Below are 23242 nucleotides of genomic sequence, written 5' to 3' on the forward strand. Positions count from 1 at the left end.
CATCCTAGCTCAGTTTGATTTGATGCCCCTTTGGTTTAGAGCCATAGTTGCTGCCAGAGTTGGCAACTCTGTGTGCTAAATTTAGCACCATGCAGACCCACAAATCACCTATAAATTTAATCATGTTTCCATCCTACTACACATTATGTGCACAATAAGCAAAATTTGTTATCCTTCTAGTGTTTCAATTGTAATGGCCATCAGTATGCCTTTCCACAAAAGAAAATAATTGAATATTGGTACTGTACAATTGTACTGCTGCAAAGACAAATGGCAAAGTATATGGTGCTACTAGTACCTAAGTATTTCTCAGGGCCAATGGAATTATTTTCAATGTCTACATATAATATGCGAATAAATTAGCTCTGCAATTGACTGTAGTTTACTTAAGGTGAGAACTCCTTCCTATAGTTGGTAAAGAGCATTTTTCACACTATGTTACAAAAAGTTGGTAGAACCTGATCCACAGAACAATCATCACAAATTACTCATCCCTATCGATAGCAGAGGTATGCAGAATACGTTGTGCGAAGTATGGAAGGTGGGAGAAGAGGTGCTGTCAGAAGTAAATCAGTGATGACGGTTTTTGAGTCATGGTTGAATGACTTAGTCAGCAGAAAACTTGTGAACAAAAAGAACAGTCACAAATTTGAATCCCAGTTCAGCACACAGTTTTAATCTATCAGTAAGTTTTGGCATTGAGTACTTACAAATAAGAGTGGTGTTGTTTGTCACAGGCTTGTTTGACTGGCTGGAGAGTATCAGAAATACTGAAAAAATTCAACTGACAGGCTTGCAAAATAAGTATGCTCCATGTCTGGCGAAAACCTGATTAAAAAATTCCAAGAAACAGCTTTAAGAATGAAATCTAAAAATATTCTTCAGACCCTTAATATCAGTCTTATTGGGATCATGTGGATAAAACTAGAACAATGATAGCTCACAAAAGTATGTAGAGACAATGATTTTTCCCTTGCTTCATCCATGAATCAAATTGAAAAAAGGTAATATGTGGTACAATAACTGTGCTCTTTGCCAAACAGAGTCATATAGATGTACATGCGGCAGTTTTTTTCAGAGTTGTCAAATGCAAATTTATTTATAGGGGAGTAATCTTAACTTTGTATCCTCCCATTGTTTTTTCTGCTGGCCTTTTGTGGCTAAAGTTACTCATAAACATTATTCACATTATTTGATAAGTGTTCATGACTTTAAAGTATTTTCTGTATAGTAATGCATTTTAGTACAAATCACTGTAATTACTATAGATCATTTTGAAAGTAAATCATGGCTAAAGGTAGGAACTTACTTCTCCACACCTTCAGTTTCTGTTCCAAAGTCATCATTGTGAGTGTAGGAATCTCAAAACCTTCTATATTTCTGTATTTCATTTATGTTGCCATGACTTTGTTTCATAACTAATACCTTTTGTGTTGAGAAATTTTGTGTGTAGAAAGACAGCTGCATCTCACTAGAAGAAAACAGCAATCTTGTTTTATAATTTTATAATCAATGCATAGGCCAGATAATGTATTTTTTTGTTGTGATGACTGGTTTCAGTTTAGTTAGGCCATCTTCAGATAAAAAAAATACAGTGAGAAAGGTAGCCATCATGGGTATCAATTGGTGCTGGTACTGGTGCTGTTGATGACACTGGCTGATATAAGTGATATCTGCACCTGCATCTTCATTTGTACTCTACAAACCACTGTGAAGTATATGGCTGAGGGTATGATCCATTGTAACACTTATTAGGGTTTCTTCCCATTCCATTTACATATGGAGCACAGGAAGAATAATTGTCTGAAGGCTTCTGTGTGTGCTGTAATTACGCTCACAATCCCTATATGAGTGAAAGGGTTGTAGTATGTTCTGAGAGCGGTCATTTAAAGCCGGTTTTTGAAACCCTGTTAGTAGACTTTCTCAGGATAGTTTTCATTTATCTTCAAGAATCTGCCATTTCAGTTCCCTCAACATCTCAGTGACACTCTTCTGTTGGTCAAACAAATCTGTGATCATTTGTGTTGCCCTTATCTGCCTACATTCCATATCCTCTGGTAGTCACACACTGTTGAGCAATATTCTAGAATGCATTGCACAAGTGATTTATAAGTAATCTCCTTTCTAGACTGAGTGTATTTCCCTAGTATTCTACCAATAAACCATTACTATGTGTGTGTGTATTTTATGAAGTGCACCATTTTACTTTTTTGAACATTGAAAGCAAACTTCCAATCATTGTATCACTTTGAAATCTTACCTAAGTCTGACAGAATATTTGTGCAGCTTCATTCAGACTGTAATTCACTGTAGATAAGTGCTTCATCTGCAGAACTATCTGAACTTAGTATTAATATTGTCAACAAGACCACTGATAATATGACATGCTTCCGTGGAGTACATTGAAAGTTACTTGTACATCTATTGATGACTCTCCATCCAAGATAGCAAGCTGCATCTTCCCTGCCAAGATATCTCAATTCAGTTGCATATTTTGTCTGATAACTCATATGATGATACTTTTGATAATAAGTGTAGGTGTGCTACTGAGTCAAATGCTTTTTGGAAACCAAGAAATACTGCATCCATCTGACTGCCTTTATCCAATGCTTTTAGGCTGTCATGTGAGAAAGGTGCGAGTTGTGTATCACATCATCTATTTTTTGAACTCCATGTTGGTTGGCAAGGAGGAGGTCATTCCGTTGTGTTTGAGCACAGAATTTTTTGTAAGATTCAAGAACAAATTGATGTCAAGGCTTTTGGACAGTACATTTTTAGGTCACTTTTACTAAGTTTCTTGTATACGGGCTTGATCTGTGCTTTTTCCAAGATGAGGGCATGGTTTTTTGTTAAAGGGCTCCTCGACAGATTATAGTTAGAAAAGGGGATAACTCGGTCCCAAATTCATTATAGAATCTGATAGGGATTTCATTAGGCCCCAGAGCTTTTTCAGTTTTAATGATTTCAGCTGTTTCTCAACACCACTAACACAGAGATTTATTTCATTAATCTTTTCAGTGATTAAAGAATTACATTGGTGCAATTCTCCTGGGCTTTCCTTTGTAAAGGAAATCTGAAAATGGAATTAAGCATTTCAACTTTGGCTTTGCTACCCTGAATTTCAGTTTTCGTTTCATTCTCTATGAACTGGACTCTAACTTTGATGCCACCAGCAGCCTTTGCATATGACCAGAATTCGTTTGAGTTTTGTGAAAGATCATTTCATAGTATTCTGCTACATTAGTCATTGAAGGCTTCATGCATTGCTTCCTTGATAGCCAAATGCATTTCATTCATCATCTCTCTTTTTATAGCCCTATTATGCAGTAATCACTGTTTCTTTAGATGTTTTTTTACCGTGACTGTATACCATGGAGGGCTTCTCCCAGTATGAACTGTTCTACTGGGTACATATCTATTCAGTGTATGATCAATTATTCTTTTAAACATGAGCCGTAGTTCTTATATTTGCTACTACCCTGTGCAGAAAGTTTCATTTTCATCACTGAGATATAACATTACTGTCCTTTTATCTAGTTTACTGAACACATACTGGGTGGTCCATTGATCGTGACCAGGTCAAATATCTCAGGAAATAAGCGTCAAACAAAGAAACTACAAAGCTGGAAACTTGTCTAGCTTGAAGGGGGAAACCAGATGGCACTATGGTTGGCCCGCTAGATGGCGCTGCCATAGGTCAAACGGATATCAACTGTGTTTTTTTGAATAGGAACCCCCATTTTTTATTACATATTCGTGTAGTGCGTAAAGAAATATGAATGTTTTAGTTGGACCACATTTTTCACTTTGTGATAAGATGGTGCTGTAATAGTCACAAACATATGCCTAACAATTTTAGATGAACAGTTAGTAACAGGTAGGTTTTTTAAATTAAAATATGGAACATAGTCATTTGAACATTTTATTTCGGTTGTTCCAATGTGATACATGTATCACTGTGAACTTATCATATCCGAGAATGCATGCTGTTACACTGTGATTACCTGTAAATACCACATTAATGTAACAAATGCTGAAAATGATGTCTGTCAACCTCAATGCATTTGGCAATACATGTAATGACATTCCTCTCAACAGCAAGTAGTTTGCCTTCCGTAATGTTTGCACATGCATTGACAATGCACTGATGCATGTTGTCAGGCATTGTTGGTGGATCATGATAGCAAATATCCTTCAACTCTCCCCACAGGAAGAAATCCAGGGACATCAGATCCTGTGAACGTGTGGGCCATGGTATGGTGCTTCGACGACTAATCCACCTGTCATGAAATATGGTATTCAATACCGCTTCAACCACATGTGAGCTATGTGCTGGACATCCATAATGTTGGAAGTACATCACCATTGTCATGCAGTGAAACATCTTGTAGTAACATCGGTAGAACATTACATAGGAATTCAGCATACATTGCACCATTTACATTGCCATTGATAAAATGAGGGCCAATTATCCTTCCTCCCATAATACCACACCATACATTAACCTGCCAAGGTCGCTGATGTTCCACTTGTCACAGCCTTTTCCATTGCACAATAGTGCATATTATACTGGTTTACATTACTGCTGTTGGTGAATGATGCTTTGTTGCTAAATAGAACGTATGCAAAAAATCTGTCACCATCCCGTAATTTCCCTTGTGCCCAGTGGCAGAACTGTACATGATGTTCAAAGTCATCACCATGCAATTCCTGGTGTATAGAAGTATGGTACGTGTGCAATCAATGTTGATGTAGCATTCTCAACACCGACGTTTTTGAGATTCCCGATTCTCGCACAATTTGTCTGCTACTGATGTGCGGATTAGGCGCAAGAGTGGCTAAAACACCTACTTGGGCATCATAATTTGTTGCAGGTCATGGTTGAAATTTCACATGTGGCTGAACACTACCTGTTTCCTTAAATAACGTAACTATCTGGTGAACGGTCCGCACACTTGGATGATGTTGTCCAGGATACCGAGCAGCATACGTAGCACACACCCATTGGGCATTTTGATCACAACAGCCATGCATCATATTGACCTTTTCTGCAATTGGTAAATGGTCCATTTTAACATGGGTAATGTGTCATGGAGCAAATACCGTCCACACTGGCGGAATGTTATGTGATACCACGTACTTATATGTTTGTGACTATTACAGCGCCATCTATCACAAAGCGAAAAAAGTGGTCCAACTAAAACATTCATATTTCTTTGCATACTAAATGAATATGTAATAAAAAATGTGGGTTTCTATTTAGAAAAATGCAGTTGATATCCATTTGACCTATGGCAGCGCTATTTAGCGGGCCAACCATAGTGCCATCTGGTTCCCCCTTCAAGCTAGTTAAGTTTCGTTCTTTGTAGTTTTTTTTGTTTGACAATTATTTCATGAGATATTTGGCCTGGTTACTATCAATGGACTACCCTGTATATATTTCTACTTGTTTTAGTTTTCCTTTGTGCTTTGGTAACCATTGTTGCCACAACCTTCATGATCACTGATATCAAAGAGGGCAGGTCTATTTGTTCCCAGTAGATTCAACATATTTTCATCACAAGTGGTGTTCCAAACTATATGTTCTAGGTAGTTTCCAGAAGACATTTAGCAATGTTCCACAGGATGTCTTATCATGCCTGTACATACATATCCAGCAGTCACAGGCCCTGCAGACCATTTGCTGCTTCCACAAATTGCCTCCATTCCTTTCTGTTTTGTGCTCGGTTCTTCCAACTGTCTTCAGTCTCCAGGTCATCCATCCAGCATTGCATTCGTCATCCTATGGGCATCTGGTGTGCCCCCAGATGCTTTCTTTGCCTGTCTTTATTCTGACTTGTGGGCTGCATGGCCTGCCCTCTGGATTCTTTTGCTCTTCAGCTTCTGTAGTGTTGTTGGTTGTTGCATCAAGAGGTAGATTTTCTCATTCCTCCTCCTTCTCCATTCTAATTTATCTGTGATTGGTCTCCATATCTTCCTCATTACTTTCCTTTCAAATATTAATAGTTTTTCCTTTTCAAATTTTGTCATGCTCCACATTTCTGAATCATACGTGACTGCTGGGAGTATTACTGTTTTATAGGTTCTCCTTGTAATATTCACTGACATAGATTTTGAGCTAAGTGTCTCCCTGAGGGAATAAATGCATTTCATTCCCATTGCTACTCCTTCCCTGATGTCCACTTCTATGTTGTTGTTACTGGTAAATCAAGTTCCTGAGTATGTGAACTGGTGAACTCTCTTGAACCTTTTACCATCTATCTCAAGAAATCCTTGCTGCTCTTGTCTCCTTCGTAATTGCATGAACTCTGCTTTGTATTGATTCACTTTTAACCCAAAATTCTGTGCATATTTGTCCATTTTCTGGTACACTTCTTTCAGCTTGTGAATTAATTCACTTAGCAGTATTACGTCATCTGCATATTGTTATAATTTCAAGTTGAACAAATATATTTCAAAGAAGATGCAACACATGAAAGTCACAGATCAACTAAACAGAGTGAGACGTGTGTACATGGTAATAGTCAAATCGTAACTGAATCCAAGTCTAGCGGCAACTGGCTGGCTGGCCGCTTAAGTGGCGCTGCTGCTGCATGGCTGGCAGACCGAGCCTCATGTAGAGGATGCACGTAACTGCGTGGCGGCACTTTGAAAGATCGGCGAGTCATAACACTTTTCCCCCCTTTGAATTTTTTGCAAAGGTCTTGATGGAGGTTGCCTGTAGATTGCTAACGTCCATAGATGTTGTTTGACTGGCCGTAAAGTCTCGAGGAGGAGGCTTGCCATATGGACGGAAGTGTCCCCGATGATAACGGGTCGAGATGACAGGAGAATCTGCTGGGGCCCTGTGCACCAATCTGCCCATTGCGGCAAGTCCAGTTGTTATAACAAGAGACATGGGCAATGTGTCCACATCTGTAGGAGAAGGAGGCAAGTAGAGTTGCTCCGACAGATGATGGTCATCTGGTTCCTACATGGGCACGTCTCCTGGTGGCATCAGTTCTTGTGCTGGCACTGATATGATGGTGATTTTCCTCATCTGAGCCTTAAATGTGCGGACCAGTCGTTCAGCCTCACTGGTTGACTGTGGATGGAACAGAGGGGCCGTGCCGTGCATGACGCCATGACGGGCACAAAAACCCACAAAATCGGAAGAGGCAAATTGCGGACCATTATCAGTAACAAGAGTAGAGAGAAGGCCTTCCAAAGAGAAAATGCGTGCTAGAGCATTGGTGGTTGCTGCGGTGGTAGGCGACGTGCAACGTACAATCAAAGGAAAGTTAGAGTAGGTGTCAATAACGAGAAGCCAATAAGTACCTAAAAAAGGTCCCACAGAGTCAGCATGAATACACTCCCAGGGCTTCTCAGGCGAAGGCCACGGTGACAAAGATGACTTCGGGGTAATGGCCGGTGACGCACAAGGGCCACAGGCAGTGACCACGTGTGCAATTTCAGAGTCGATGCCGGGCCAGTACACATGACAGCACGCCAGAGATTTTGTGCTAGAGACACCCCAGTGCCCTTGGTGAAGGAGGCACAAGACCGAAGCACGCAAAGACGCAGGTACCACAACACACGACGAAGCATTGTTGGTGGAAAGGATGATAACACCATCCCTAGCAGTGAGGCGGTAACGCAAAGCATAGTAGTTCCGCAACGGATCAGAAGTCTTAGCAGACGTACGATCTGGCCAACCCTTCTGAATACAGCGTAAAACCCGGGAGAGGGTAGGGACAGAACCCGTAGCAGCCGCCAGCCACTCCCCGGTGATGGGGAACCCGTCCACAACCCGCTGCTCGGCAACATCCAGGTGGAAACACAAAAGTTTGTCCCTATCAAATGCCAGATCAGAACCCATGGGAAGGTGAGACAGTGCATTTGCATTTGCATATTGAGCCGTCGGCTGGAAATGAATCTCATAATTGAAACGAGACAAGTAAAGGGCCCAACGCTGGAGGGGGTGTGCAGCCTTGTCCGGAAGTGACGTTGATGGATGAAACAAGGAAACAAGAGGTTTGTGATCCATAACAAGATGAAATTTGGATCCATAGAGAAAAACACCACACTTATGAACAGCATAAATAATGGCCAAAGCTTCTTTTTCAATTTGAGGATACTTTTGTTGGGCATCTGTGAGCGTTTTGGAGGTATAAGCAATGGGTTGTTCAGAACCATCAGAAAAATGGTGCACAAGGACTGCACCGACCGCCTATTGAGAAACTTCCGGGGCAAGAAGAAGATGTTGGCCAGGTCAATAAGTAGCCAGGCACGGGGCCTGTTTGAGCATAGTCTTCAGTTTCTGGGAAGCCACATTGCATGACGTGGACCAGTGAAAAGGCACGTTTTTATGCAACAGGTGATGCAGTGACTGAGCCACCAAAGCAGCAGAGGGTAAAAACTTGTGATAGTATGCTATTTTCCCTTAGAAGGCCTGCAATACCTTAACGGATGTAGGGCGAAGAAGGGCATCAATCACAGTGACAGTTTGCTGAAGTGGATGAATACCATGCCAAGAGAGTTGAAACGACAAGTATGTGATAGATGCCTGAAAAAATTTTGATTTCAGAAGATTACACTTAAAACCGGCAGTCTGTAAGACATGAAAAAGGTGTGCGGAGATTTTGAAGATGTTTGTCAGTGGTGGAGCCAGTGACAACAATGTTGTCCTGGTAATTTATACACCCAGGGACAGTGAGCAATAATTGTTCCAAGAATCGCTGAACGAGAGCAGGGGCGCTGGCAACCCCGAATGGCAATCGTTGGTATTGGTAGAGGCCGAAAGGCGTGTTAAGGACCAGAAACTGCCAGGAAGCAGCATCGAGAGGAAGTTGATGATAAGCTTCTGACAGGTCCAGTTTAGAAAAATACTGGTCTCCAGCAAGTTTAGTGAACAATTCTTCAGGTCAAGGCATAGGGTAAGTGTCGATAAGGCATTGAGCATTTACAGTGGCTTTGAAATCGCTACAGAGACGAATATCTCTATTTGGCTTAGCAACGACAATGACAGGAGAGGACCACTCACTGGAAGTGACAGGAAGCAAGACCCCTGAAGCAGTGAGATGATCCAGCACCCATTTGACCTGATCATGAAGGGCCACAGGTATTGGCCGAGCCTGAAAAAACTTAGGCTGAGCAGTGGGTTTGAGCGTGATATGAGCATCAAAGTCGTTTGCACGGCCTAACCCAGGAGAAAAAAAGGACGAAAATGTCATCGACAAGGAATCCAATTGGGCATAAGGAATAGCATCAGAGATGATATTGACAGAGTCATCTATGGAGAACCCAAAAACGTGAAAGGCATCGAAACAAAAAAGATTCTCTGCATTACTATGGTCTACCACAGATATGGGAACAGTGTAAACAATAGATTTGTATGATACCTCAGCATCAAATTGTCCCAAGAGAGAAATCTTCTTTTTATTGTAAGTCTGTAATTGCCTAGTGACAGGTACAGTATTGGAGAACCCAACTGAAGATACGTCTGAGAATTGATGATAGTGGCAGCAGAACCAGTATCCACCTGCATGCGAACATCTTGACCAAGTATTTGGACAGTGAGGAATAACTTCCCTGAAAGGGAAGAAGTACAATTGACAGACAACACAGAATCAGAATCAGCGTCATGTTCATGGACATCATGTATGTAGTCAGATTTGCAAACGGATGACACATGACCCTTTTTTTTGCATTGGTGACACACGGCCCAACGTTGTGGACAATCTTCTTATGAATGTTTCGTAAAACACTGCACAGACATGAAGGAAGTTGCTGTGGGTTTTGCTGCAGTTTCTTAGAGGTTTTTTTTTACGGTTAGGCCGAGGCTGCGCTTGGGAGCATACTGCGGCCACGTCGGCCGGTGGGGACACGCCACATGCTTTGTCAACATCACACAGAGGTTGTATTTCCCTGACATTGCCCCACGCCTCTATTTGCGCTCCAGCAGCACGAGAAATTTCAAAAGACTGAGCGATGGATAGGACTTCATCTAGAGTCAGATTTGCCAACTTCTTTGTCGGGCGCCGATCGGATAATAGCATCCCGCACCATGGAATCGGTGTAGGAATCTTTGTGAACTTCAGTAACAAATTGACACTTTCTACTGAGGCCATGAAGTTCAGCAGCCTAAGCGTGATAGGATTGATTTGGTTGTTTTTGACAATGATAAAAGGCAACACGAGAGGCTACCACATGCATTTGCTTTTGAAAATAGACGGACAGAAGTGAGCACATTTCAGCAATGGACGGAGATGTAGGATCTTTCAAAGGAGCCAATTGTGACAACAACTGATACATTTGAGGTGAAATCCATCAAAGGAACAGAGACTTACATGTTTGTTCGTCCACAATATGAAGTGCCAAGAAGTGCTGTCGAGGACGTTTTTCGTAATCAGACCAGTCTTCGCTGTCTTGTCATAAGGAGGAAAAGTAGGTAGAGACATCAATGAGAGACACCCTGCATTTGATGCTGCGATGAAATCACAAATCGCATTTGTGAGAAGCGTTTGCTGTTCTATGAGACCTTGCTATAGTTGCTTTAAAGTAGGCATGGAAACATGTGGGTCAACGATGGAAAAGAAAAATCACTACCTCGTCGCCAATTGTTATAACTTCAAGTTGAACAAATATATTTCAAGGAAGATGCAATACATGAAAGTCACAGATCAAGTAAACAGTGTAAGACATGTGTACACTTAAACAGTCAAATCATAACTGAGTCCAAGTCTAGCGGCCGCTGGCTGGCTGGCCGCTTAGGTGGCGCTGCTGCTGCATGGCTGGCAGACTGTGCCGCATGTAGAGGACCCGTGTAACTGTGCGGCGGCACTTTGAAAGATCGGTGAGTCACAGCACATATGTGAGACAACTGAAATTTCCATCCATCTGTACTCCAGCACATCCCTGTTGCCTACATTCCCTCATTATTCTCTCTAAAATAACATTGAACAGAACACATAGGAGAGCAACTTCTTGTCTGAGACCGGTCTCTATCTTGAATTCCTCTGTCATGCCCCTTGGAGACGCACAGCTGTCCTTGATCCACTCATATAAGTTTTCACCACTCTCTGCAGCTTCTCAGGGCTTGTGAAGTCATCCAGGGAATTGCATAGACTATTCCTGTGAATGCTACCATTTTCACATTGAAAATCAATGAACAGACTATAGGTATTTTTATTGTATTCTCAGTTTTTTTCCTACAATTGTTTTAGGGTGAGAATGTGATCTGTTGTTGATCAGTTTGGTTGAAAGCCAGCCTGGCTTTCCTGCATGTTATTCCCTATGAATATTTATAATTTTCTGAGGATAATGATAGGCAGTACCTTGTAGGTTACATTCAGCAAGCTGATACCTCTGTAGTTACCACATGCCATTTTGCTTGCCTTCTTGAATATCAGGCATATTACTGCCACTTTTCATTGTTATGGCAGTGTTTCATTCTTCCGTATCAACTGGATCAGTTTATATGTTTGTAAATACAGGCTCTCCCCTCCCTCTTTCATTAATTCACCTGTTATTCTGTCATCCCATGGGGCACTGTGGTTTCTGAGTTTTTGTTTGCAATCTTCACATCTTCTTCAGTCGCTTCACATTGTTCCTCATCCTCTCTTTCCTCAATGATGTCTGCATGTGGCCTCCCATCTGGACCTGGATGATTAGGTTGCATTCTGAAATCCATGTTTACCATTTTTAATGCTTTGGAAAAATTGTCTTGAATTCTTGTTCTAATAAACTGGTTAGATATACACCCACCACTAACAAAACTGTAATTTTTCCAGTTGATTGTTAGATGATTAAAGTCACTACCAATGATTAAAGTATGATTGGACAACTTATGTACAAGTGAAATGAGGTTTTCTCTAAAGTTTTCAGTTACATCAGGAGATCAGTCCATTGCATAATAGAAGGATCCAGTTATCATTTTATGCCCACCCCTGGTACTGGGTCTTTGCCAAATAATCTCACATGCATCTTGAATTTCTATTTCGATGGACTTGAGCTTCTTGCCTACTGCAACAAATACACCAGCTCCATTTCTCATTTACCTATCCTTTTGATTTACACTTAATTTTTTCCTCAAAACTCCCACTGCTACTAATTTCAGGTTTCAACCAGCTTTCTGTATGTAGTATTATGTGAGCTTCATTGATTTTCAGGAGTGCTCCAATCTCTGGCACTTTGTTGTGAATGCTTTGGTATTTAACCATTAGGATTTTAATACTGTTACCTATGGGAGGCATTTCTTTCTGTCTTACACTGGTGCTTCTGAGTTTCCTACAGCTGTCTCGATTAGATGGAGAGTCACCTAATCTAAAGAACCCTCGTGTGAATCCCACACACATTCAGCTACCTGATGCATAGTAACACACCTGACCCATATCAACTTTTCTCTCGTACTTTAGATCTGAAGTTGGCCTAAGCCCCCACTGCTATCATCACACTAGCAAGTAAGTGTTCTACACTGTGTGCTGTTCATAAAATTTTCTACAATTCTGCAACAAAAACCAGTTTTATAATAATAGTGTAGAAAAAATAAATATTGTCATAGTCTAAACACAGTCAAGTCCAAATCTGATATTAAGGTCATCTGTGAAGTACAACTTGTAGCACTGAAAGCACATTTATTATGAACACCAACATGCAGATAGAAAGGAACTGACCTCCAGGATGGAGCAAGCTGTTTATAAAAATATCAAAAGATACAAACACTACAAGCATAAGAGATTTCTAGAGTGTTCCAGAAATGATAGATAATTAATCACTTCACCACACTGCACACAACTCTGCTCACTTTCCTGCAGAGTGAGTGACCCACTGTTTCACAAGTTCTCAATGGAGCCAACTACTTACACACTGATCTAGACATCCTTTGTATGGCAGCACTGGCAGCTCCTCAACTACTGGTTATGTGGTCACATCCTCCTCAGTATGATAAGCACTGAAAATAGCCCCTCATGTTGAAGTTTCGTGGTCCTTGGGAGGGTCTTCAGGCCCCACACTGGTCTGTGCTTCAGGACTGTAGCAGGATTTCACGCAGAGGACATAGATGACATCTCTGCACTTCTGTCTTTTTGATGAAGGGTCATAGTCCTCAGCTTTTAATGTGATGTACAACAAACATCTGTTGATATAATACCATACAAAGTAGCATTTTAGTAACTATTGATATAATATCACGCAAAGCAGCATTTTAGTAACTTGTGTCAAAGTACCATTTCTGAGTCAGTTGTCTTCCTTCTTCAGTCTTGGTAATGAGGTGAATCATGTAGTCATCCTGAGTACCTTCTGGTTGAAATGGAAATAGTGAATCCATTATCATTTTACCCTCAAAATTGTGGAGCATAAAAACAGTGGGAAAGCTGTCATGTCTTGCTTTGCTGTATTAAATGTTACTTTCACAGCTGGTAGTATTGTATCCCAATCTCTCTGTTTGACATCAAAGTACATTGAGAGCATAACTACCAATGATTTATTAATGCATTCTATGGGGCCATTTATCTGTGATGTTAGTCCTCAACGGAAATTTTTTTCCACAAACAGAGATTGTCACTCTAGGTGCTACATGCTTCAAAATCATGTCTCATACAAGGAACCTTGCAATTTTTGGACTTTCAACAGTGCCACAGCTTTGGTGGCAGGGTCACAGGTGTGGCACACTGCAGACTATTACCCCTCATTTTTTGACTTTGAGAGCCTTCCCTAGAGGTAGATTCTGATTCGTGTAATGGTGCCCTGAAGGTGTAAAAGGTGCCAGATGCCCAAGAGGCAATTGTGTCACATGTTTCCCTCACAGGCATTCCTTACTGTGGCTAACATAATGTGTAACAGATTGTTAGGGATATGGCCAGTGATACCTGCATCAGATTCCATCTTGAGTCCTCATGAATCCCATATGGCCAGTCGGTTCCTTCATCTTCAAAGGTTCTACAGTTTTCAGCAATGATCTATTTTACCTCAGTTCAACAGCAATGTAATGTAATGCAGGAATGACTGAGATTTCATCCACACTGCTCTGTTCTGTCAAAGGAGTTCTTGAAAGGCAGTCAGTGTTCTTTTGTAAGCATCTGTTTTTGTATACCAGTGAGATATCAAACTCCTGAATCCTCAATGCCCATTTGGATCCTTCAGGCTATTCAACTGGCATAGAGAATGATGATCCGTCACAGTGGTGAATGGTTTGCTAAATAAAGGACATTTGCCATGAAGGAAATGGCTTGTAAGGCACAAGGCACTTGTTTAAATGATTTTTGAGTGTTGTTCATCAATATGGCATCCTTTCCACGTGGAACTGGTAGAAGAGGTAGAGAAGGTCCAATGAAGAACAACGCACTTCATCAGGGGATCATTTAGTCAGTGCAAGAGCATTACTGAGATGCTCATCAAACTCCATGGGCAGTTATTTCAGGAGAGGTGTTGTGCATCACGGAGAGATTTACTATTGAAATTTTGAGATAACACTTTTCAGGAAGAAACATCTGCAAGGCACTCTTTCTTGTGTCTAGATTAGTTCATCTCTGATTTAGAGAGTAATTTGGAAGCATAATCTATCACTTTTCCAGCACTTACCTGTGTTTATATTAGAACTGCATCCATCCCATACCGTCTAGTGTCAGTGTGAAGTTCTGTCTTCACATTATCATCATAAATTTGTAGGACTGAGGAAGAAGTTAGTGCCTCCTTAAGGATGAGGAAGGATCCTTCTTGCGCCTTGTCCCAGGAAAATTTGTGATCTCCCTGCAGTAGTTTTTGAAAGGGACATGTGTTGGTACAGAAGTCCAACATTGGTAGTATGAGCACATCCCAAGAAAACTTCTTGCATAAAAAATGTTCCAAGGAATCTGAAAAACTCTATCTGCTTTTATAGTCTCTGGATCTGAATGGACTCCAAAGCCATTAAATAGTTGCCTCAATATTTTTATTTCTTGGGGGATGAAAGGACACTTTTTTTTGAACTCAGGTAGAAGCTTACAGTCTGAGCACACTTTAACACTATTTTCAGGCAACATAAATGTTCTTCAAATCTCTTTCATCTGGATAGCTAAGGCACATTGTCCATTTAAGGTATCAAAGCAGGTTGTCTATCATATATTTGTAGGTGGCTGGAGTGTTTCATAATACAAATGGCATAACTTTGAATTTATAGAACCCATCAGGAGTTGTGAAGGCAGTCTTTTGCCAGTCAGCATTGTCAACCTTGATTTGCTAGTAGTCTGTCTGCACATCCATAGCCAAGAAATACTTGGCTCCTTTCAAGCAGTCTATGATAAATTCAGTGTGCAGCAGTGGGTAGAAATCTCTGTTCATGATTTTGGTCAGTCATCAGTTGTTGATGCACAAATGCCACGTGCCGCCCTCCTTCTTCTCTAGCACCACAGTAGAGAACCAAGGCCTCCCTAAAGGTTCAATAACCTTGTTCTGCAACATCTTCTCCAGTCATCCGAAATTATTCGCCATTCAGCTGGTGACTTCCTCTACAAGTGCTGGCTAATTGGCAGATGTTGCTCCGTGTTGATACATTTTTTAAAATCGTTGGCTGCCTGGCCTGACTTTTCTTCACTCCTGTTTTCAAAGCAACCAAAAATTGATGCAGAATGGCAGTCACTTGCTGATATTGTTCCTAGGTCAGGCAAGATCGTATTGACAGATGAATAGTAGCTTCTCTCACTGTGTTGTGTGTAGTGCTAGCAGTGCTCGATCCTTCATCAGTGGCACTGAGCTGCCCATCCCTGCATACCTGTAGGGGTGAGTCATTTCTATCTATGACAGTTAGTGATCTAAAGTTCTCCTTGACTACCTATGATGCCGATGATAATTACTGGTATATAGATTTATTTTGTGAATGTAAAATTCCATGTGGGAAAAATATATCTAAAAATGAAGATGATGAGACTTACCAAACGGAAGTGCTGACAGGTCGATAGACACACAAACAAACACAAACATACACACAAAATTCAAGCTTTCGCAACCAACGGTTGCTTCATCAAGAAAGAGGGAAGGAGAGGGAAAGACGAAAGGATGTGGGTTTTAAGGGAGAGGGTAAGGAGTCATTCCAATCCCAGGAGTGGAAAGATTTACCTTAGGGGGAAAAAAAAGGACAGGTATACACTCACGCACACACACACATATCCATCCACACATACACAGACACAAGCAGACATGTCAACTTTTCTGAAAAGAGCTTTATAGCATTTAACGTACCATTACCTAACAAAATCAGCATTTCTGCAATATTATGAAAAGAGTAGATTGCTATTCACCACATTGAGGAGGCACTGGGTCACAAACAGGGACAATGAAAAAACTGCTAAATATTTAAGCTTTCGGACAAATGACTCTTTTTCAGAAATAGAAAACACACACACATTCACACACCCAACTCACACATATATGGCCATTGTCTCTATTCACTATGGCTGGGCTGGTAACTCCTTTCTGTTAGGCAAGAGTGGTTGCGGTTTGGAATGCTCCCCACACAGGTGAAACAATGCTGTGAGGAATACCAAATTCCTGGGTTACACTGCTCACACTTCATCCTTCTTCCAGTTTCCTTATGGTTCTTTCCTGTGTGAAGTCATCTAAATGGGGTCTTTTGGCCATAATAATTGGATCCTTTTACCGCCCTCCCAACTCAAATGATACAACTGCTGAAACTTTCAACGAAAATTTGAGTTTAATTTTAAACATATACCTGACTCATACTATTGTACTTGGTGGTGACTTTAATTTACCCTCAGTATTTTGGTGAAAATACATATCCAGAGGTATGCATAAAACATCATCCAAAATTGTGCTGGACACATTTTCTGAAAATTATTGTGAGCAGTTAATTCATGAGCCCTCATGAATAGTAAACAGTTGTGAAAGTTGACCTCTCAGCAACAAATAATCCTGAGCTAATAACAAGGCATCAAAGCAGATGCAGGGATTAGTGAACACAGGGTTGTCATAGTGAGATTGAGTATAGAAGCTCCCAAATCCTCCAAAAATAAACAAAAAATATACTTATTTAAAAAGCAGACAAAAATTCACTTTACACCTTCCTGAGAGTCAATCTCCACTCCTTCCAAATTAACAATGTAACCATAGATAAGATGTGGCTTGAATTCAAAGAAATAGTATCGACAGCAATTGAGCAATTTATACCAAATAAATTAACAAATGACAGAGCTGATCACCCATGGTACACAAAACGGGTCAAAATGCTGTAACAGAAATAATGAGAAAAGCATGCCAAATTCAAACGAATGCAAAATCTTCAAGATTGGTGTTTTTTTACAGAAACTTGAAATTTAACACAGACTTCAATGCAAGGTACTTATAACAGTATCCTCAAGAAAACTTTGGCTGAAAACCTGGCAGAAAATCGAAAGAGATTCTGGTCGTATGTAAAATATGCCAGCAGGAAGACGCAATCACTACCTACTCTGTGTGATACCAATGGAAATACTATTGACAACAGTGCTGTCAAAGCAGAATTACTTTCAAAGCCTTCTGAAATTCCTTCACCAAAGAATCCTCAGAGTAATGAAGCAACTTAAATCACTTAATAAAAGCAAATCTTCTGATCCAGACAGTATACCAGTTAGATTCTTTTCAGAGTATTCTGCTGCAATAACTCCATACTTAACAATCATCCCTGCTTGCCCAACAGAAGATCTATGCCTGAACACTGGAAAGTTGTACAGGTCACACCAATATTTAAGGAAGCTAGTGGGAGTAATCCACTAAATTACAGGTTAATATCATTAACATCGATATGCAGCAGGATTTGGAACACATATTGTGTTCAAACATTATGAATTACCTTAAAGAGAATGGTCTATTGACAGATAGTCAACAAGGAGTTAGAAACCTTCGTTCTTGTGAAACACAACTAGCTCTTAACACACACAAAGAGTTGAGTGTTATTGACAAGGGATTTCAAATTGGTCCCATATTTCTAGATTTCCAGAAGGCTTTTAACACTGTACTACATAAGCAACTTGTAGTGAAATTGCGTGCGTATGGAATATCATCTCAGTTATGTGACTGGATTCATGATTTCCTGTCAGAGAGGTCACAGTTCATAGTAATTGATGGAAATTAATTGAGTAAAACAGAAGTGATTTCTCGCATTCTCCTAGGTTGTGTTCTAGGTGTTGTGCCTTATCTGTATAGTTAATTTATAAGACAATCTGAGCAGCCGTCTTATGCTGTTTGCTGATGATGCTGTTTATTATCTAGTAAAGTCATCAGAAGATCAAAACCAATTGCATATGTTCCAAAAATTGGCAACTGACCCTAAATAACGAGAAGTGTAAGATCATCCACATGACTGCTAAACGGAATCCATTAAACTTCAGTTACATGATAAATCAGTCAAATCTACAGGCCATAAATTCAACCAAATACCTAGGAATTACAATTATGAACAACTTAAATTGCAAGTAACACATCGAAAATGTTTTGGGGAAGGCAAACCAAACACTGCATTTTATTGGCAGAACACTTACAAAATGCAACAGATCTACTAAAGAGACTGAGTACACTATGCTTGTCTGTCATGTTTTGGAGTACTGCTGCATGGTCTGGTATCCTTAACAGATAGGATTAACAGAGTACATCAAGAAAGTTCAAAGGAGAGCAGCATGTTTTGAATTATCAATAACTAGAGCAGAGAGTCTCACAGACATGATAAGGATTTTGATTGGACATCATTGAAACAAAGGTGTTTTTTGCTGTGGCAGAATCTTCTCAAGAAATTTCAATAACCAGCTTTCTCCTCCAAAGGCAAAAATATTTTTTTGATGCTGACCTACATAGGAAGAAACGATTACCATGATAAAATAAGAGAAATCAGAACTTGTACGGAAAGAGAGAGGAATTTGTTCTTTCTGTGTGCTGTTTGAGATTGGAATAATAGAGAATTACTGTGAAGGTAATTAGATGAACCCTCTGCCAGGCATTTACGTGTGATTTACATGGTATCCATGTAGATGTAGGTGTAATGAAGAAAACCACCTTTGTGCACCGTAACAGCACACACTGTCTTTTTCCCATTCATTAACCTGCCTTGTGTTGCAGGCTCAGCCCCATCTGGTACTAAGGTCATGATAACCTCTTGCCATGTGACATCTGACTTTCTGTGCATGATTGGGTGACTAGCAACATAGGCAAAGAATTTGGGCAGAGACGTCAGTCGAGCCGGAAGTACAGAGGCAAAGGTGTTGTTGAATGACAGGTGAGGTATGAATGGCGGCAACTTGAAATTAGTGGAGGTTGAGGCGTGGTGGGTAACAGGAAGAGAGGACATATTGAAGGGCAAGTTCCCATCTCTGGAGTTCTGATAGGTTGGTGTTAGTGGGAAGTATCCAGGTAACCCGGACGGTGTAACACTGTGCCAAAATGTGCTGGCCGTGCACCAAGGCATGTTTAGCCACAGGGTGATCCTCATTACCAACAAACACTGTCTGCCTGTGTCCATTCATGCAAATGGACAGTTTGTTGGTGGTCATTCCAACATAGAAAGCTTCACAGTGTAGGCAGGTCAGTTGGTAAATCACGTGGGTGCTTTCACACGTGGCTCTGCCTTTGATCGTGTACACCTTCCGCATTACAGGACTGGAGTACGTGGTGGTGGGAAGGTGCATGGGACAGGTTTTACACTGGGGGTGGTTACAAGGGTAGGAGCCAGAGGTTAGGGAAGGTGGTTTGGGGATTTCATAGGGATGAACCAAGAGGTTACGAAGGTTAGGTGGACGGCGGAAAGACACTCTTGGTGGAGTGGGGAGGATTTCATGAAGGATGGATCTCATTTCAGGGCAGGATTTGAGGAAGTCGTATCCCTGCTGGAGAGCAACATTCAGAGTCTGATCCAGTACTGGAAGCTTGAATTTTGTGTGTGTGTTTGTGTTTGTTTGTGTGTCTATCAACATACCAGCACTTTCGTTTGGTAAGTTACATTATCTTTGTTTTTAATAGACTTTATAGATTTATAGATGTTAATCTGCGGGTATTCGTTCACCTTTCTCCTGATTTCATCATATTATTCAGTGCTTCATTGAGAAGATTAAGACCCATCTTCTAGTTAAAAAGTCCAGTTTTTATCATCTTTTTTGAATTTTGACTTTTTCTTTTTTCTACACTTTTAGAATATTAAGTCAGATAGAATGGTGTCCCACAAGGTATTTACATTTTAACAGTGTGGACCATAGGTAACAAAAGATTGCCAGTGTATGTGTCAAAGAAAAGCTTCTATCCCAGATCCTACAGCAAATAAATATCTGCAATGTCAATCTCAAACTCTATGCATTTGTCTTGACTTCCTGTGCAATGTAATGGAAAAATTAAATAAAGCATTCAGTTACTATAAGGATCACCTTAGTACTTGTGAATTGCAGTCAAAAATTATACAAGTAGACTGATATTTTATTTATTTATCAGAACTGCTGTGCATTTGTGGTCTTCACTTTATGTTTCACTTTTATGATATCACATGCTAGGCAATAAAAATAGAAAGAACTTTTTATGTAATTATGATGTGTAACATTCCATTGATGATGATGTGATTATTCATTCACTTACAAGTGAGTCTTTACCTTCCCTTATTTTTTGTTTATTGGTACTATCCTGGTAGTTTTGTTGTTGTATTCGTTTGTGGAAAATTTATATGCAGTAATGACAATCCCACAAATGGTTGCTTTAATGTTTTGAAAGACTGAGATTATTTCTTCCTTTTTGCTATATTTCTTGTTTTATCGCAATGTTAAACAACATCCAGTGAGCATTAATACACATTGTGGTTCATTATTAAATGTGATATTTAAAATTTGACTGTTTAAATGTTTTAGCATGAAAAATATTACAAGTAACAAAGGACTGACATCAGAGCTAACAATACAACATGTCAGAAGTGGAGATGGAGGCATTTACTCATGCCTTGCTCTAAATGAATATGGCCATGATCAGACAACAATACATCTCCTGATCCAAGGTAATTATCACACCTGTTATCAAAGTGGAAATTACCTTTAGGTTAGTATGATGAAATAAAATACATACCCACTCCTTTGAGTTTCTAGGAGATTTTTGTACTGTTTGTACACCATTGGTATTTCTAATTATTATATCATGATATTAAATAAACTGATAACTTATGTTTCAAATAGTTCCTAAGTAATATTTTAGATAAGGCAATATGAATTCAGTCTTTGACTATTGCATACAAATTTTGACAATTTCAATTCATAAAATGTCATGTACGCAAATATAATCATATAATGTATGGTAGAAGTGTGTTCCAGAGAGACAGTTACTTGAAGCAAGTGAAGAACTAACTGATGAAATTTAAAATTGTGTCACAGTACAGATAAGCTAAGAAAAACCATGTCTATGTTACTGCTTGAAGGACTGTGCACAATTTGTTTGAACATATGAAATAAATGCTTGAAAAATAATGACAGAATCCCACACTTCATACAGGAAGTTGTGTTTTCAAAGTCAGTGCCCTTGCTGTATCTCTACAAATGCATGATGAAACCATCTGTGTGTACTCATTTATAGTTACAGTGTGTACAGTGGCAGATATTTGATGGCGTTATTACGTATTCCTCTTTAGAGTGGTTAGAAATTTGTCTGGACAATCAACCAGCTCATTATACTGAAAATACAGACAAAAATACACTCTAAATCTTGGCTATTTTCACTGAATCTGGTAGGCAGGAATAATCAAGCAACAAATAACCAACAGCTAAATGAGAAATTGTAACATCTCATCATCAGCAAATTTATGATATAGAGTGCTAACTCGTTTGGAGAATGATGGGACAAGAAATGATTTGTGACTTTATGAAAAAAATATTCTGACCATTTACCTGAAATTATTTAGGCCAGCCACAGTATGCTCAAATCACAATGGCTAGATGGATATTTGAATCTCTGCTACTTCTAAATACATATCAGTGACCAACAGTTTTGGCTCGAAAGTTTCTTGTAGCATGGCGAAAATTAAGTAACTTTTACTTTCCTGTTATAACGATAAAAAACAGCCATGGTATATAGCAAATACTAGTAGTTGATCAGAGGAGGAAGTTAGTTTCTTATGATCAGATGATGTGCCAACACTATGAAGTTCCATACCTCTCTTAATAGCTATATCCAGTGAGGCTGTAGACAATGTGGATATCCATTTATGTGTGTGGTGGAAACATTAAAACATTTGATACTTGTGATGCTTTCCAACTGCAGGGGACATGCTGGCACTGAGTTTACACCCTTCATCTTTATTTTCAGCAGCAACATCATACTTTATCCTCAGCCATCAGTCATTTGGAAGAAGTTATAGTATGAATAGTGGGTAGGTGAGAAAAACTTCGAGTTCTATGGTTAGAATGATTTTCAGGAACTGTTAATCATTTGTGGTATAAGAACATTACATTTTCCTACAATAACATCAAAATGAGGACAATGTGGACTGCATTTAAATCTACATTATACTCTGAAATCTACCTCAAGCTGTTGATTGAGAGACATTGTGTTCCAAGATCATTCATTCTATTCATAGCCTATTCACATATGATACACGGGAAGAATAATTGTCAGCACCACTCTGTATAAGGCCATATCACATAGTCACTAACCAAGACTAAAATTGCAGGAAGTGTTGTGTTTATTTACTTATATTGGATTGTAGGTTCTCAGAATTTTGAAAGCAAGGCTCTCAGCAATGTATAACACATTTGACCCAGAACCTGCCATTAGAGTTTTCTGACCATTTCTATGTTCCTCTCACAGTAACTGAAAAAACTATGTAAAATCATGTTCTTGGAGCTTTTATTTATCTTTCCTTCTTTTTTTTTGCTCTAATATAATTTGGTGAAGGCCAATGATCAACAATCAACATTTAGAAATTAAGCAATGGGAACTCCAGGTTTGAATTTCAAATGTGTTACTTACTGTAAAGATGAAATGTTAGTTAAAGGCAGATACAATTGAAAGACACTTACACGCAGAGATTCATTCACACAAGCAAGCACAACTCACACACACATGATTGCCATCTCTGGCATCTTGGACCAGAATGACAGTCATGTGTGCATGAGGTTGCTTGTTTGTGTGAATGAGTGTATGTTGATTATGGTGGAAAGCTAATGTGTAAGTGTCTTTTAATTGTGCCTGTCTGCAACTTAACATATCATCATTATGGAAAGTAGCAATCTATCTTTTTCTTGCATTGTTACCGAGCGAGGTGGCGCAGTGGTTAGACACT

General features: G+C 39.7%; 1 protein-coding gene across 1 annotated transcript in view; it reads left to right on the forward strand.

Annotated features, from left to right (window-relative positions):
- Positions 1-23242, forward strand: part of LOC126470920 (Down syndrome cell adhesion molecule-like protein Dscam2) — a 504863-nt gene that overhangs the window by 253317 nt on the left and 228304 nt on the right. The window contains exon 11 of the mRNA XM_050098951.1: positions 20826-20968. Coding sequence (XP_049954908.1) covers positions 20826-20968 — 143 coding nt within the window. The remainder of the gene's footprint in view (positions 1-20825; positions 20969-23242) is intronic.

This window comes from Schistocerca serialis, chromosome 3, assembly GCF_023864345.2.
Source record: "Schistocerca serialis cubense isolate TAMUIC-IGC-003099 chromosome 3, iqSchSeri2.2, whole genome shotgun sequence".
Taxonomy (NCBI): domain Eukaryota; kingdom Metazoa; phylum Arthropoda; class Insecta; order Orthoptera; family Acrididae; genus Schistocerca; species Schistocerca serialis.